This window comes from Phasianus colchicus, chromosome 9 (assembly GCF_987193195.1).
Source record: "Phasianus colchicus chromosome 9, bPhaCol1.hap1.1, whole genome shotgun sequence".
In the NCBI taxonomy this organism is placed as follows: domain Eukaryota; kingdom Metazoa; phylum Chordata; class Aves; order Galliformes; family Phasianidae; genus Phasianus; species Phasianus colchicus.
Window position 1 is genome coordinate 31901323 of NC_143444.1, and position 18440 is coordinate 31919762.

Here is an 18440-nt window from a genome sequence, read left to right on the forward strand (position 1 = left end):
CTGTATCTTAAAAAACAGCACAGTTTCTAACAAAAATATATATATTGAAAAGTTTAAAAAAAGCTGTCTAGCAATGATGGATACACTTCCTGCCAAGTTATAAACCTTGAGAAATGGCATTCGTTTGAGAATTTACGAGTTTAATTCCGTAATAGAAAGATATCCTGATCAGCAGTGCTTCTCTTTGAGCATTGCTGCTGCTGCTCACGTCACCGATGCAATGGTAATTAGCAGCCCTGAGTTATCACACGAGTGGGAACTTACAGCATTACAGACCTGGGGGTTTCCCATGCAGACAGTGATCTTAATATACGTATTCAGTTATACTGCTTGGAGCTAAGCTGTTTATTTTTTACTTTTTAAAGGTGGGAATAAATAGAATACGATTTGATCAACAGAGATGAACAGTATGGGTCAACCATTCCAAGAACACAGAACGTACCGTCCGACGGCTGCCTAAAGCAAACACACCCCACGAACTGAAGGGTGACTGGGCTCTGCCCAATGCTGCAGCCATCAGCTTGCAGCAGCCTGCACAGCCCGTGCTGGAAGGACGTCCCAGCAAGTCCCAAACTGCACAATTACCTTCACCACACAGAACAGATTAACCACAGAGCTGAGGTCCTTTATGGGATCGGTGCCGCCTAGGGCTCTGATCTGCCAGAACCTGAGCTTGTTTAACTCCACGTATCATATCTTTCAAGGCAGCAGCACGAAGCCAAGCACCCGTGCCCCGTGTTGGCTGCACACCGAGGGGCAGCTCTGCTGGCACTGGGGCACACGGGGCTGTGAGGCCACGCAGCCCAAGCACACGGCTCTGCTCAGTGCTCAGACACCTCCTCTGCCTGACAAACTGCTACCGGACCCAGAAATGTTCATGGGCTCTTTTCCTTTTTGGAACTGACAACAACAACGTACCCACAAATTTAAGGGAGAATTGATGGGACTGAAAGCCTTGTCCACGTAACCCAGCGGTTCTACGTCTGCCTTCAGCCAATACTTCCTTTTCTTCAAGTTTAATTAAGCTGCCGTTCATTCCATTCTGTTGCTGGGGTTGTTTCAGATGTCAGGAATCACCACAATGAAATCATAATGGAAATGCCCAATCGGACCCAGCCCCAGCACAGCCCGTCTCACATTCACACGAGGAGCAGCAGGGGAGCTGGGTTACACACACCCCTGTGCTTTCTTTGCAAGTCTGCCCTGACGTGATGTTTTCTGCAGCACCACTGTTTCCAATGAACGGATTCTAAAATATGGCACTTTAAAGCTGCAATACAAGGGAGAGAAGAATGTAAGGGCTGCGTGTAGTAGAATTTGAGTTGGCTCTAAACCGTTTCCTTCAGCAACGAATTTGGTCATGTTATTCGAGGTTTTACAAAAATGCCAGGCTTCTGAAAACGGCCACTGCTCAGCACACAGCTGCAAACGACGTGATAGAAATGGCACAACCTGTCACTGAACACAAGCAGACCTAGGACGCTTTATTGCCGTATTTTGGAGACAACACGTTTCTCTTTGTGCATCTGGGCTCATCAGTAACTGCAACAGCTTCACTGCACGTTGTGCCTGTGCTTTAGCATGGGACAGTACACAGTGAGTCCAACCAAACTCAGAATTTGCCTTTTCAGAAACGGGGGCGTTTGGAACTGCTGCATATGCACAGCACTCATCTGGTATTGCTAACCACAAACCTTATCATTAGGAGAGGGAATGCAGTACTTATATAATGGCTTTATTATTCATGTCGTCAGCTGCTGTTTTTTTAAGCACATCAGCATCTACTGGGGGTCAATAGGAGACATTGTGTTCTAAGGCCGTTGGACACAGTCACGTCCCAGCAACTTACAAGGATGGCATTTCTGAACTCAGCTGTAAACTGCAGCAACGTTTTGCACTGATGTAATACGGGGCTGCTTAGAAAAAATAGTGATGCTAGATGCTCTTTTGAAACTTGATCCTTCATTGAGTTTAATGCGAGTCTTATCTTGATAGACTGCAGTCCTAGGAGATGGTGTATGATGTCTATAGTGCTGTGGTAAGCTATTTGTACAGTGTGTGTACATCAGGAATGAAGTCCTGTCTGTAGATGCATCATTGACGGCAGCATGCAGTACGGTTATTGGAGCAACCTCGTTTTAATATATACCTGTATTTTATATATATGTATGTATATATATAAAATTCTGCTTGATACTTTATGTATTTTCAGATATCTAATACTTAAAAGCATCCTTTATCATTGCTAAATTAGCCAAACCAGTACAAAATTAAGTGCAAGAAAAATACCAATTCACATCATATTTTTGCCAGTAATACAAAAGGGATGATTCAGCTTCTCACATTTACAACCACTTAGGAATTCTGATTTAGAATGACTACGGGAAACCTTCTTACATTCGAAAGATGTCTCAAAATAATTGGCATTCTCTTTCGTAATGGGGAAACTCGTTCTTAATGCAGATCGTCCACCGCTTAGTAGGGGGAAAATAAAAAGGGATCGGTGCTATCCTTGTCTGATTGCCTAAAAGTATACGTCTGAAGCAGTCCCATTACCCACTGGAGATGGGAGAGGAGGCCTTCTCCCTAACCAATAGCACCTTCGTCCTCACTTAGAGATCGGTTATGCTCAAAAGGATGCTGTAGCATTTCCCAAAGCACATTCCAGATTTGTTGGAAAGGAAGAGGAAAATAGTGTTTTATGAAGGCACACCCATGCTGAATTTGCAGGAAAAAGGAAGAAATCAAAAAGCAGTACTGCACAATGCAGTTATAATACAAGGCTCATTCTTGAAACCTGAATATCATGCTGGAAGAAAATCTAGATATGTGTAATATTCCGAAGAAATATTTTGAAGGCAAGATTATTTGATTTTTTTTTTTTTAATTAAAAAAAAAAAAGTTCCTGTGTACATGTGGAGAGAATGTTATTTAAGAAGGGAACTGAATGTTGTATTGCAGCCTTAAAGAAGCCCATTTTACTGCAATATTCTCTTTTTTTTTTTTGTAAACTACGGTCTGCAGTTCAGCAGACCATGACTGAATGCTTTTGAAAACTCGTAGATTACAAACATGAAATCACAATTAATACCCTCTAAAAGTAACTTCAGAGCTTTCACGTCTTAAAAAAGGACAATGTGTACTGCTTCACAAGGTAATGCAGCTAATCAAAAAAGGAGTAGAATTAAGGTATTTACATAATGAGCAATTCTACAGAAGGCGATCATCCCCCACGCAAGCACTGCTGATTATATCCCACGCTGCTTTTAACAAACTCTACCAGATCAGATCCAGTCATCAGCACTTTCAGAGAATCCTTAAAAGCCTTTTAGGGTTCTTTACACTCAGTGCAGAATGATGTTCTTCAGGTAGAATATGCTGGTGAGGGAGGACAGTGTCAACACAAGGTACCAGCAGGAGAACAGGACCTCGGCGTCCCCGGTGATCCCATACTGGGCCGTACTGGGAGCTGCGGAGAGAAGAGAGAGGGGTTAGGGGGCCGTTCCCACCCTCACGTCCCAAATGCTTACAATTCATTCCTCTACGATAACATCAGAGCAGCAAAGGTGTTAATCTGAGAGCAGGAGAGACGTGGCGGAGGTCGCCAAGCCCCCCGGCAGCAGTGCTGGCTGTGACACAGAGCACAGCCCGTGATTCCACACTCCAAAATGTGGCCGTTTAACATCAGATGAGCGCTTCATGTTTGAACATCTGAATAGTGTATCTGTTTTTAAGTTACTGAGCATTAAAATCTCCACTAATACCAACGAGAGGGGAATATATTTAGCTCTGTTGGACAACAACACGTTTTCTGCTTAACTTTCGGAGCCAAAGCTTGAACGTTCTGCTTAGCCATAGAGATGCGTATTTATTGTCAACCCGTTTGAAGAGATCGTATTTACTTACTTTAATAGGAAGCCTCTCTCAAATCCCTAATTAAATATTGCAGGGAATGCTTGCACACAGAGTCAAGAAACGTGTTGGGCTGTGAGATGATGGTGAGCAGCCGGCTGCTGGCCCACAGGAGGAGGCTCAAGCAGGGACCATTGCTTTTGCTCCTGTAAAATCCCAGGGGGATGATGGGGAACCCAACACCCGGCTGGGAGTGCCAACATCAGTGAGGTGGGGTTGGACACAAGGCGAGCACTGGAGGTGTGCAGTGGAGGTGAGGGAGAAATGGGTCCATGAGGCCCCAAAACCCACTGCCACCACAGTGCTGAATGCTGGTAACTGTGCTTGCTTTTGATACTGCATTGCTTCTATTCCAAAACACAAAAGCTGTGTGAGCCTTACACCCAGCGCCACCTGCAACAAGCAGACATTGGTTGTGTAGGTGAAACTCAGATCTGAGCTGCAAAATCTGTTGACTCATCAGCTCTCCACCTCCTTCACAGAATCACAAAAGCATGAAATATCCCGAGGTGGAAAAGCTGAGAACAGAACGGAGGGATTCTGGGCCTTATTTATTGCATGGAGTTAAAAATGACCCATAGCCTGCCTGGGACAAGGATGGGAAATTGCCTGTGGGTGCTGAGCTGCAGCAAGAGAAAGCCAACGTGGTGCCCATCCCAGCAGCAAGCAAAGAAACAACACAGTACGACCAAATTCATTCTAGATGTTAAAGCTTCCCCTTTTGTTCCTTCAATGACTTCCAGCCATGACTAACTACAGGGCACTCCCCTCCCTTCTCATTAAAAAGGAACTGTCTGTGATAAACCGGCATGACAAATCAACATTTAATGCGCTGGAAAAGGCAAACTAGCAAACTCAAGCATAATGTAGGTGGTATTTTGTTTTAGCATATTAAAAGAGTTTCCCCAAGTAAAGATAATTTGAATTTCAGTGGCTTTAAAAGCCGGTGGAAAATTATGTAAATCTGATTTGCTGCATACGAACCATCACTATGTTTGTAAAGCTTATTAAATCAAACTGCATTGTTTTAGCACAAAGGTGCGAGGTGAATTAATGGGGAAAGACACGTCTACTTGTGTCAGTAACAGGAAGAGCTGTGGCTCCCAAAGCTGGCTGACCAGTCATAGGATCACAGAATGGTTTGAGCCAGAAGGGGACCATTAAAGGCCACATGGTCCCACTTCCTGCAATGAACAGGGACACCCACAGCTCCACCAGGTGCTCAGAGCCCCATCCCTGACCTCAGAAGTCTGCAGGAATGGGGCATGATGTGAAAGGAACCTGGAGGAGGAGGAGGCCCAGACACGAGTATGGGGAAGGACTCCAACCCACTGGTGATGCCCCCAGGGAGCCCTGTGCCAGCTCCCCAGCCCCACACCACGTCTGCCCACGTGCACCACTTTCCCTAACTCAGCGATTACTCCGCGTAATCCTAAGGGTTTGTCACACTTAGCAGTTGTGAAAGTGTTTGGGCGCACTCTCGGCGCGGATAGGATTATATTCAGACATCTCTCCTGGTAGTGAACATAAAGGAGCAAAGTAATGCTATATCACTATCTCTAATTAATACAAGAGATTAGGAAAAGTACTATGCTGAAATGCATAAACCAACATTTGCTAGCACCCAGGGCTGCATTAACCAGAAATAATTACAAGCTCTAATGCTGAAGCTGGTAGACAAAAGCACGGACCTCTTTAGGTTGTCTGAATAAGCAAGAGTAATTCTGTTAAATGGATTATGCAGAGAGACGTTAATAAGCATTTCAGTTAACTATATTCAGGTTAATGATTTATTGTAGGAAAGCCTTAATAGTTTGTATGCAAGATTTAAAACATGCAGAGAAGGGAGGGATAAACTAACTCAAGGTCAAAGCGGTAAGAAGATGAAGACTGGGCTGTCAGAACTGTCTGTTACAAGAGAAGCTGGAGAGATAGCGGCCCTCGAGGGCTCACCAGAGTCCCACGATAACATCTCAAAGCACACTGATACCTGAAGGCAGCAGAGGATGGATGGCTGTGGAGGAAGCATCTACAAAGGCTGCACGAGAACGCAATGGATTGAGGCTGGAGAGACCCTGTGGCCCTGAGGAGCCCAGCCCTGGGACAGGACAGCCTGGCCCTGGCCCACATGCAGCCACAGGGCCAGCAGGGCACCACTGCACGGTCCTGTGCAGTCACTGTCAAGGCAGGGGACCAACCACGATGCAAAACTCACTTGTTCAGTCAAACTGATAAATCCGAACCTTTTGAGGTTGTAAATAGGAATACAGAGAATCTAAGATAATTGCTCTGTGGAAGTAGAAAGCAATTACTTGTTGCATTAAAATATTAAAGCTTAGCATGGTGAATATAAATAAATATTGAGATAAATATGCCATCAGCGACGCTGAAGAGAAACACTGCCCTGTGTGTATTTGCACGTATCTCAGCGTATGCACTGAAAATAAAAACAAATTATTCCTTGCTCAGCCACAAAGACCCATTTGTGCCACGCTCTGTATCTGATTTTGAACTGGCAGGAGGTACTGGTTCAGACTGTGTCCAGATATTTTGTCTGTAGGGTTAAAGCCACAGGGCACTTAGCTCAGCATCCTGCACCAGAACTGCTTCACCATCCAGGTTCCCCCAGAGTGTGCAGAGCCATTCCCCATCCTCCCACCCACACACCTCCAGGTAATTCATGCTAAATGTTGTCAGCAGCAATGTACTGATCTAAACACAGCTCAATAATATACGCAGCAATGTAGACTGTAAGTCAGATGGCTTTTGTCTCTGTGTTAATGCAATGGAGCGTGCCTGACATGCTTTGCAGTTGTCAGGACCAGCATTGGTAGGTGAGCACTCAGCATCTGCATGCTATTAAAGGCCCAGAATGCAGAGCTGTTGCTGAGGGAGGCTGCAAAGTGCCTGCAGAAAGCTTCTGATTGTCCTGATTCCTGCTCACAAAATAACCCTCTGGAACAAAAGCATTCCCAAAATCAGCCAAAAAAAATTTCCTAGCAGGTTTTGGGGTTATGTCAAAGCTTTTGCATGACGGCAATACTATTTTTCCATTGCATGTCTGTGCCCTGCCAAGGCTGTAAGCAGGGCTGTATCAGTGTCCTGCTGGGATGGCAGGCAGACCCCAGCAATGTGACAGCTGAGGGCACGGTGCGTATCCCTGCAGTGCTGGGGATGTGCTCTGGCTGTCAGCGTGGGCCTCCCAGTGGGTCAGGCACAAGTCCCTTTGGTTATTCAACCTCTACATGTTCACTGTGGACTCTGATAACTCAGGAAAAATGGGGCGGTGGTGGCTGGGAGGGGCTGCTGCTGGTGAGCCTGAGCTGCGTTGTTGGGAATCAGTGCAAATAACAGATCCCCCCATACTGCTGGCTGCCCGGCTCTTTCTTCAAGCAAATGTCTTTGGGTATCACATCATCAGAACTGCAGGGCCCAGACAAAGCAGGCTCACGCAAATCCTGCAGGTATTACTGGCATGCTTTTGGTGTAGCTTCAAAAACAAAAGCGTTTTTACACCCTGATGCACTGCTGTACAGTATATCTTTAAGGGAGTTCCATTTAGACACAGATGGATTTGATCATATCAAATAAAAACCTTCCATTAAACAACACAAAGCAGAGGAGTCCTGCTAATACATTAATAGGATAAATGCAGCAGGCTCTGAACACAGACTGCCTCAGTGTTTAGCAAGATAAAATAGTACAGCCCCAACATACCCAATTTCTGCTGCAAGCAATATTTCATAATACCAAGAAGTATTTATGAGGAAAATTACTGAGACTGAATAGAATAAAACTTGGCTTTATATATCATCCTTTATGCTCAAGTTATCTCAGATTTCTTTCCGCAGAAGAAATGTGCAGTCATATTGGAACAAAGAAAGTGTCTTTTAAGAACTTGAGAATTCCTGATGTATATCAGCCTCGAAGGTCAGAGACAGCTTTTGGCACAGAGGAAACAGCAGCGGCAGCACAGGGATGAGCCCATGCCACCCCATCCCCGCGTGGTCTCCAGGTGCCACCAGTAAAGGGGACAGAAGAAGACAGCCAATGCTTTGTCTAGAGGGAACAGCAGGGCTTAGAGTCATAGAATTGTTAAGTCTGGAAGAGATCTCTAAGATCATCTAGTCCAGCCACAGTTGGTAGTGCTGAGCTGATGTCTCAAGGCTGACTGTACAGCTCAGAAGCAGGAACAACAAGTCCTAAATCCCATCCCCTATGTCCTCCAGCATGGGCACCAGCTCTGTCCCAGGTCAAGCCAAGCTGAAAACTGAATGCAACAGCTCCATGAGAAGGAGCTTCAAGCACTGTAGAGGGCATGGCTAGAATTCAGGTCAAACTTATCCAGTAAAAGCAATCTGACCAAAAAACAACCAATTTAATAAGGCCTCCCAAAATGGCTCTTTTAACAAAAATAGTCATCTTCATGCTTGCTAGGAGGACAAGACTTGACTCTGTGACAAGTCCTCGGAAAAGCATCTGTGATTGCAGTGAATCATCAGTGCTGTGTTGCTACAAAAGGACAAAAATTCCCTGGGATGTGTACACACAAGTGTAGGCTCTGCTATGGGGCTGCTGCTGTGCTCCGGGACGGCATGCAGTGGGACGGCTGCCTTCATGGACATACAGACAACAGCCTGAGAACACTGAGATCCATTCAGCCACGAGGAAGGCCAAACAGTAAGGCAGCTTAAAGCCCAAGGAGCAGACAGAGTGCTATTGGATAAGGATTGCCTTGGAGAAGGTAAGGCAGTCACGTTCCCTGGTTTGTGGCAGGATGAGGGCAGCAGGACTGGGCTGCAGCTGGGGAGACTGGGAGGAGTGATGGAGGAAAACAGTGCTGGGTTGCATGGAGGGTGAGGGGTCTGGATCACTGCAGGCTTTTAAGAACAGTGAGGATAAATATCCCTCAAAAATGATGCTGTGTATGCAACTTCTCTTGGAAATGGGAAGAGAGTCTTCTAGGCATTTTTTTTTTTTTTTAAAAGGTCCAGAAATGCATCACGATTAGACATGACTGAAACAGCCAGGTTTTGTAGAACCTGAGATACAACGCAACAGGAGGACAGGGGGATGGCAGGCAGCACAGCACAGGGCAGCAGCCGGCCCAGTCTGCTGCAGGGCTGTGCATAGGGCTCCCCTTCCCTGCCCAGGAACTGCTTCCAGGTTCTTCCCTGTGCCTTGAGGACATGCCTGTGCCATGCAAAATGTGCAGGACGCTTTAAACAGGTCTTTAATTTCCACAGAAAAATGAACACTGCTGTAGAATCTGCAATTCACCTCTCGGCTTATCGCATCCAGCAATGCTACCTCACATATCTTGAGATGTCCCTCATCAGTACTTCCAGATGTCTTACAAGTGGTTCCTTCCTTCCACTGGGAGTAAAGAGCAGAAGGTTTCCCCCTCAGGAAGGAGCCCTGTGTTCTTGGGTGCGTTCAGCTGGGGCTGCCTGATACAGCTTGCCTCCCGCAGCCCTCCTCAAGGGCTGAATTCCTGGGGCTGCCATCATCCCCAGCTCCCCTTCCTCCTTCCCCTCTCTCTCTTTACGGAGCAGGAACAACAACAGATTCAAACACTTGACATCAACCTGCAGTTCTAACCCATTTCTTGGTGGGATGGGATTTTGAAGGGCTATAATTATCAGCAATGTTCCCACATTGGAGCTAAGAATAAGTCAAAGGGCTCTATTGTTTCTACAATTTGAAATAAACCCCAGCTTCCACACTTCCTTTGAGTCTGTCAGGCTTTCCTCTCCTTCTTTAGAAGTGCTAAAAATAATTTACCCAAGGTGTCATAAAAAAGAAAGGAAAGTTTTATATATATATATATACATACATATATATATGTATTTTAATATTATTTCCTGTTCTATTTCAGCAGCAGACTCTTTGGTAAGGTTATCGTCAGTGACTCAAATAACTTTGCCTTCAAATAAAAGTTATTGCTTAGCCCAAAGGCCAAGTGGAGAATGCTTTCTGGAATCAGATCCACTCTGCTTCTTCGGAGCATATATGAGAAAAGTTGAATAAATACAAGTCTAATACAGCTTGATAATCATTTTCATATGACCTGCTACTGCATATTAATGAGCTGGAAAGACCGGCTAGGATTTTATTAGCGATATGTAATGTGATGGAAAGTGCAGCAACAGCAGCAGAACAGCAAGGTCCCAGACTGCAGCAAGGGATGATTTGTTCAAATACAATAGCAAGGGGAACAGAAATAACGAAAAGACATTGCTCACCTTTAGAAAGCCTCAGGTACATAGGAATCTCCAGTGAGAAACCCTCACTTCTGCTGCCAACCCTTAAATGAGGTCTGGGAAGGGATGGATCCTTGCTCCAGCTCTTCCAGTCACTCAGGTGCATTGCATTGCATTGCATTGCATTGCATTGCATTGCATTGCATTGCATTGCATTGCATTGCATTGCATTGCATTGCATTGCATTGCATTGCATGCACCTGAGCTCCCCTGGGCTGGCCCTGCCTTCCCACCAGGTGCTCAATCACTGCTTCAAGCCATGACCTCATATTTCTGCTACAGTGATACAAGGCCTGTTTAATAAAAATAGTCCACCAAACAGTGACAATTCCATCTCCACGTGCAACCAGAAATCAGGGCTAGCATGCCACAGCCTGGGATGAAGATATTGCACAAGGCTGGTTCACATGTGTAGCTTATCTGCAAGCACCTCGGGGTGAAAACCAGCCCTAAACAAAATCCCTTCCTGCTAAAAAACCCAAACTCAATCAAACAGCCTAATTAGGTGCTTCCACTAATGCTGTGCATTGCAACAGCATTGTACTGAAATAAGAATGAGATCAGTGTGAGCAGGCTGATGGGTGATGTAGGGTGGCAATGCCCTCAGATCAGTGTTGGGCTGCTCTGGGCCACCAGCACCCCAGTGCTCACTGCAGAGGCTTTCCAAAGATGAGCAGCCTCTTTTCATTATTTCTGTTCCCCCTGCTATTGTATTTGAGCAAATCTTCTCTTGCTGCAGCCTGGGACCTTGCTGTTCTGCTGTTGTTGCTGCACTTTCCATCACGTTACATATTGCTAATAAAAAAAAAATATGAAAGTGACATCGTGGGGAGAAATACTGGTTTCTCTATCAGGGCATTCCTATGGATGCCTGAAACCTGCTGAATTTCCTGGCTAAAAAAGCAGAACTCCTCAAATTGAGAATTGGGCTGATTAGTTTTGAATTTCTACTGCTGTATAAAAGAAAGGTGAGGCCTTGATCTAGACTTGTGTAAACTGAATAGCACAACATACTGCAGCCTGCTTCCCAGCAGCAGAAAAATAATTGAGTAGCATCAGTGTGCTCAGCAAAGCCACCAAACACAGCTTGGGTTTGCCTCTGCTTACAAGAAAGATGGTTGGACTGGGATGATTTTTAATTACGGTGTATTTTCAGCTGTCATCCAAAAGACAGATGTGCAATTTCCCAAATGCCCTTCTTGCCCCAGATTTGGAGAAAGACATTTCTTTCTGAGCTTATGTATGCAAAACCTCAACTTTTGAGGGAAGTAAAAAGCAGTGCTACTGTTGAGACTGGTGAAATCACTCTTAGATCTGTTTTGTAAATGAGCCATCTCCTAAAGCCCTCCCTTAATTGAAAATCCTTCCTTGTAACTGATACCAGAACTAATTCCACTGAGCCTATTTATGTGAAATCTTAATACAGCAGGCAATTATAGGCGCCATTTACTGTCGGCCTAAGTGACGTACATGGCTGTGTAACCCTGGAGCTCAGTGCCTAAATATGGATATCACATTCTTTCCCAAATTTTACTTATAGAAAGATGACTTTTTGTTTGCCTGCGGCACAAAGTACATGCTGTCTCTGAAGCACATATATATGCCAACTCTTTTATTTTTTTTATCTTTCTGTTTGAAACTTTCCCCTTCATTTATCCCATGATGGCATGAGGCTCTGCTTCACCATCAGCCATGCTGGAAGTGCGTGTCCCTGCATGACCTGTGGCACAGCCATGGTAAAAAAAAGTATTTTTGAGTCCAGTCCCTTTTGTTTCAAATGGAGGATGTGGAATAGCAACAATTGTAGAAGCAGAGTGGGATGGCAATAGAAAGGGATCATTCTAAGGGAACAAATTAACCACAATTTCCTGCAGCATTCTGCTCATGCTGCTGGTTTCAGTGTGTCAGGATGGGCCTGCCCTCCCAGCCACATGTCTGCAGCACACAACTGGCCTCAACTTCATCATCTGTAGAGACAACAACCAAGGAAAGCAATCATCACGTTAGCTTAAGATGCTCCATCCCTGCAGGCATCCAAGGCCAGGCTGGATGTGGCTCTGGGCAGCCTGGGCTGCTGGTTGGCGACCTGCACACAGCAGGGGGTTGGAACTGGATGAGCACTGTGCTCCTTTGCAACCCAGGCCGTTCTGTGATTCTATGATATGATTCTATGAAATAGAAAAGAATACAGTAAGGGTATAGACCTTATGTCTAGAGCAGGCTGATGGAGGGTTCTGCATGGAAATCCAAAATTAAACGGAGGAGATTGAATCACGATCTTCCACTGGACGTGTCAAATGCAGCTTTGAAGAAGATTACACAGAGACAACAACCAGAAAAGCACAGGAGAAAGCTCTGAGACAAACATGCAGCTGCCTGTACCTCTCCCCCATGCCTGCATTATGGTCCCTGATGTGGGGCACCCAGTTCCCATCCACACAAGGTCTGGAAAGGTCTCCAGGGAAGCCTGGCCAAGAGCCACTGCTGCCCATAGCAGATAACCGTGCTCACATTCCCACACCAGGTGGGGGACTCCTGGCTCAGCAGCCAGAGATTGAGTTTGAAGGATTGGCTCAGCTCAGAAGAGTGATGTTCTAACAGCAGCTATGGGGTCACAAAGCCAAGATACAGACGCACAGGTTGTTCCAAAAATAATACCTGTGGTGTGTGCTACCTGGTACTTACCCTTGGAATTCTGACAGCCTACAATAACTGCTTCCCTGACAATGTTCCCTTCATTTGTAAGTGTCACAATTAAGAAAAGTAAAAGCATTTTAATGCGACAGAAAAACTTGGCATGGGAGCTAATTACTTTAATTTGATAGACTTTTTTGGCTCATCTGCATACTTGACAATTATTTATGACTTGTATTGGTAATTAGAGGCTGAGTCTTACGCTGGAATATTGTAAATAGCTTTGAAGACTTCTGCTGATCCTTCTAACTTTCTTTTAGAGGAGATGAATTTATTAGTAGATAATATGTAAAATATTTGTACTTCTGACCTTTTGTAAAATATTCTTCGTGCGTTTCAAATGATTGGTTGTCAGCATCGCTTTCCTCAAAATGAAGCGAGACACTGTAAATAAGATCTTGAATTAAGCAGCATATTAAATCTACGTATTTGATGGCAACCTTTGATAGTCCTCATATATCACGAGGACTCTGTTGGTTCTGCTACATTCAGCTATGTCATAGAGCATCGTGAATTATAATTTTTTTACACTGAACTTTACAGTTTCTGGACAATTTGAACATTATTCTTCTGCTCTTGACAAAGGATATTAAGTTAACAGGTTAGTACATGATTTCTTGCCTTTTTGGTGGCTGTGTATGAGAAAGGAACTTTTTTTTGCTGGAGGAGCTGACAAGCTCAGACCCTCCGGTGGGGAAGTCGTCTGATGGCTTCCCAATGTTTAATTTTTATTCAGCTATTCTGCTGAATTTCTCCAGAACTTCCCTGGCATTTCTCCTGGCCACCTTTCCTCACTGTGTGTATCTTGCCCTGGTCTTACAGGCAGACTAAAAACCAGCTGAACCCATGGCAGCCTGCTGAAGCACAGCAGTTGTCGGTCAATTCATCACCAGTAGCGCTCTCATAGAAGCACAGGGGTTGCAAGGGACCTCAAATAATGTGACAGATAAAAGAGTTGATAAAGTCAAAGTGTTTAAACTCTAATTCCTGAAGAGTCTAAACACAGCATTACCTCCACTGATGACTGACCAGATCAGTATTATCTCCTGAGCGTGTCCTGTCTGTCAGTAATGCTTATCTTCTTCTTTGTAATGGGGGATGTCTTAAGTAGAAGGACACTGGATAAGTCATATACATAAAAGAGATCTACAGCTTGCTGGCATGTGAAATTCCTCTAATACATATTTTTATGGAACTACCGGCACATTATGTGCTTGGCAGCATAAATAAAAGAACGTGTTATCCTGGCAATTTCACATTCACTACATTAGTTAGTAAATGCAATGGCCACCCGTACTTTCCTACAATAAAAACTGCTGAGCCTTTTCATGAGAGATGATTGCAATTTCCACTGGTCTGTATATGCAATAAAGAACCATAACTCATCAAAAGTTGAGCTATTTGCTCTTAAGATAGAAGACCATTTTTCTCAAACACTTGACACCACATTAACTATTCATGAAAGTTGAGTGTTCAAACACTGCCTAAGTAAAATTGTTTCTACTTTTCAACTTGATTGAGGTCTTTTCTGAACTAGACTACACAGCAGCCAGCGAGAGGACTCGTACTGCATGAGAAATGCAGAGACTGTCCAGGTACTGCAGCTGTGAGCTATCGATCTGCTGAAAAGCCTGGTTCCTCCTCCAAAATTGATTCATGATAACTGCCTCCATTTGGGTCAAACAGTATTTAACCGCTTGTAAATTTTAATTAAATGATTTGTCACTTTGAACATACAGTTTGTCATCTCCTAGCCAAGCGATGTGTCTTTATCAGAGAATGACTCAAGGGGAAGGCATTCGTCTCCCCTGTCACCTCACCCCCATTAAGACAATTTGCTGCTGTGCAGCACACGGGGCTGTGGGAGCAGCCTGCGAGCCGCCACCTCCTCCCATCCAAACCCACATCATCTCCCTTTTGTCTTTAGCATACGCTCAACTCCGCGTACTGCAAAGCCTTCCGCTGCACCACATAGCAAAGTGCTTCGCAAAGTTCCTTTCAACAGCTTTCTCTTTTTTCATGCATAAATCACACCCGTACTTATTTTTGCTCAGCTGCCCAGGTATCCCTGTACCTAGGAGCCCTTACCCACGGGATGCTGCTTCTAGGAGTGGAAATCTGCTGGCTGACTCCAGAAGCGATGCTTTATTTTAATTGTTTCTCTGTGACTGTAACTCACCCTGCTGTCAGTGCGACTGGATACGGAAACTTGGTTTCAATTAATTTGAGCTGTCTTCAGCGTGTGCGTGTTACACAACGCTGCTGTAAGCATATGAATTTCGTGCACATCCCCCTCTCTCTGTGATAAGATTTAATCCTTCAAGGCAGACAACCTCTTGTTTGTGCAGGGACACAAGCTGTTGCTTTAAAGCTGCCGCTTTAATTCCTTTATTTAAAGCTGCTGCTTTAATTCTGGGGTCCACCATCTGTGAGCTGAGGACTTAGAAAACACCACATAATGTCCAGCCACAAAAAAAAGGCAGGAGCTGCTTATCACAGAGTCAAATTTTGCCACTTTTCATTAATGTGAATCCCACGATAAGAAGCGTATCTCTTGAAAACAGCATGCTAGCAGGCCACGGACACAACCACATCCACTCTGTACTTATTATTGCTTTTTTCTCACTGCACAGTAATGCATTAATACAGTGGGAGATGGCAAGAACATTTGCTGATGTTAGCATAAGCATGGGGAGAGAAGAGGAAGAGCTGCTGGAGCCCATGCCTGGGTCAGGACTGAGCAGCGTGACTGCAGCCACAGCCTGGGACAGCCTGAGGGTGTGGGGGCAGCTTGGGGATCCTGGAAATAGCCTGGGGATGCTGGGGATAGCCTAGGCTCTACCTGACAGGACCCCACAGCCCTGGGCCCCACTGATGGGACCCCACAGGCCCTGCCCTCCAAGTGCTGCTGCATCCCAGGCTGCAGTTTTGCTGCCAGAGGAGGATTTTGCATCCGGAGGCTTTCCAGGCACCCGCCTTCCCCACCTGCTCTTCAGCTTAATCCAGAGGATTTTGGAGACATTATGGCTCAGCTCTGCATGTGTTATTATGCAGAAAAGAGAGGGGAAAAATAAAAAAAAAACAACAGTTGAGAATTTTCAAAGCTGACTGGGAGCTTTAGGAATAAAACTCCTGTTAAGGCTGAAAGCTTTGAAAATCTCTTGCCGTTAGCACAATGCGTGGGACAGGGCCGTGGCTCTGGCAGCCCCTTCCACTCCTGGCATCATCCCATAGCCCTGCTCTGCATCACAGAGCACAGCCTCAACACCACTGCACGCTCCTCATCCCCCATCAGTGGTCCCCGGCCAATTAATGAATAAGCTTGTGGGGAATTAACAAAGGTCTGCACTGTGATGGATCCTGATCTTACAGAGAGAGCGGTGAGGTACTGGAACGGCTGCCCAGAGAGGTTGTGGATGCCCTGTCCATCCCTGGAGGTGTTCAAGGCCAGGTTGGATGGGAGCCTGGGCAGCCTCGTCTAATATGAAATGGGGAGGTTGATGGTCCTGCATGTGGCAGGGGGGTTGGAGATTCATCATCCTTGACGTCCCTTCCAACCCTAGCAATTCTGTGATTCTGTGATCTACAGATATGCTTTTCTGGAAGCAGAACTGTCAGTGAAATACTAACAGTGGCATGGAGGCAGCTGGGTCTGAAACCATGCAGTCTTCTGCAAATGATCCCGGGTGGACACCTGTCTGCATGCATTGCTGGCACGAGGAAGAGGAGGCCTCCCACTGAAGAAGGCAAAGAGTTGACTGCAGCAATGCCTGCGGGAAGGCAGGGGTCAATAGCCAGCAATGATGCTCAGCCACCTCTCCCTGCACTGTGAGCCTGCATTGCGAAGGGCCCCTCGACTGTAGCTGCACTTTGAAGCAGAAAAATAGAGGACTGAAAAGGTTCTTTAACATCCTCACATCTCAGGTGAGCTGCAGCTCAGCTCCTTGTGCAGTGGGGCATTTTCAGGTAACAAGCAGAGTAACCCGATGCTGTGCGTGTCCTTTGTTTCATGGGAAAGCAGCACAGGCTCCCAATGGGCACTTTTCCCTCTGCAATTGATTTTGGCACTGAGTCAGGATTTCAAAAGGCAAAAGACAGCACGTGGCACTGGGCAGGAACGCTAGCAACCTTCCGAAGAGTTATGGATGTCATATTCAGAAAAAAAATAAATGGAGAAATGATGTATGTCGCTCTCCAGGCGGTAGCAAAGGCTGGAAGGCAGTGATGAAAGCGTTCCACATTTCAATTCCCATGACCTCACTGGGAAATAAGCGTGCCTGCAGAGCCACAGCTCTGTGTGCACACCTAAGTCGTGTCTTTCCAAAGAGCTATGCTTTCAGGGAGACAGAGGTGGGCCGGAGCCATTTAAAACCGCCTCTGATATTACTGGAGGCACACGCTCCACACAGAATTCATTATTTCTCCAAATTGTACTGCTTATAACCCTTAAGCTGCAAAAATTCTTCATGTTTCTACAAAATGAACCTTCCCCATTACTCAATGGGACCCGAGTAGCAATAATCTGCATTTAGCAGGCGGAGGGTTTCTACCTCTTTGTCAAACACACCTCCTCCTTCATTTACAATGAAACACTATAGCAGGAGGCCGCAGGTATGGAAACCTAACAAACAGCATCGCAGGCTCTGCCTATTCCCAAAACGTCTCTGTAACTCGAGTGCTTTGCTATAACAATTTACTGCAGACTATTCAAATTACGTGCTGTTTTCCTATTATAAAATCCATACCCTGCTCATTCAAGTGAACAAGCTCTTGATCTTTCAAAACGGAGTTGTTCTCTGAATTGCCTCAGTTTGGCATGAAAACTCATTCAGCGTAGTCTTATACACCGTGCCTGTTGAATAAGAAGGCTGAATGGTAGGCAATCACTGCAGCTGCAATCAGAGATATTAAGAAGGATAAATTCTATCAATAGTTTTTTCAAGAGATGCACCCTTATTATTTGGAATATGACAGAGAGAAACGCAAGCTGAGAGACAGACCCTGACAGTGAGAGGGATGCACATACAGGAACAGATCATACAAACCATAAGAACAACTACAGGGTGGATTTTCCTTCTGAACCTTACTGGATCAGTGGAGTAGCACACGATAAATTGGGCATGAGATCACAGTGTGTTTCCTTCCACTTCTGTAGGAGTTCCTAAATGGATGCAGGGTTCCTATGAAGGCCTGCTGCTCAAAGATACAAAACTCCTGCTCCTACTGCGGTCACGCTGAGTGCTGCCCTATAACTGTGAAAGGAGATTGTTTGTTTTTCAGCATTCACATGATAAGCTCTCATTAGCAGCCAGGTCTGGAAGGAAGCAAAGGTCACAGTGCTGCAGGGCAGTATGCAAGTGGTTTGTGTACATAACGTGACCTCTGCAGGTGAGGTGCTGAGTCCTAGGCAGCTCTGAGCACAATCTGTGCTTCATTCAGCACGCAGCTCCACCAATGGGTCACCCGTCTGCCTCCACCAGAGGCACCTCGATGTGCCTGGGCTGCCCAGCCCGCGTCCCACTGAAGGAAGGTCATCACCTATTGTGGAGCTCTGCACAAAAGCCAAGGCTA

General features: G+C 45.5%; 1 protein-coding gene across 1 annotated transcript in view; it reads right to left on the bottom strand.

Annotated features, from left to right (window-relative positions):
• Nucleotides 1–2989: 2989 nt before the first annotated feature.
• NEGR1 (neuronal growth regulator 1) overlaps nucleotides 2990–18440 on the bottom strand; it is a 174548-nt gene continuing 159097 nt past the window's right edge. Inside the window, exon 7 of the mRNA XM_031604360.2 lies at nucleotides 2990–3469. Coding sequence (XP_031460220.2) covers nucleotides 3345–3469 — 125 coding nt within the window. The 3' untranslated portion in view covers nucleotides 2990–3344. The remainder of the gene's footprint in view (nucleotides 3470–18440) is intronic.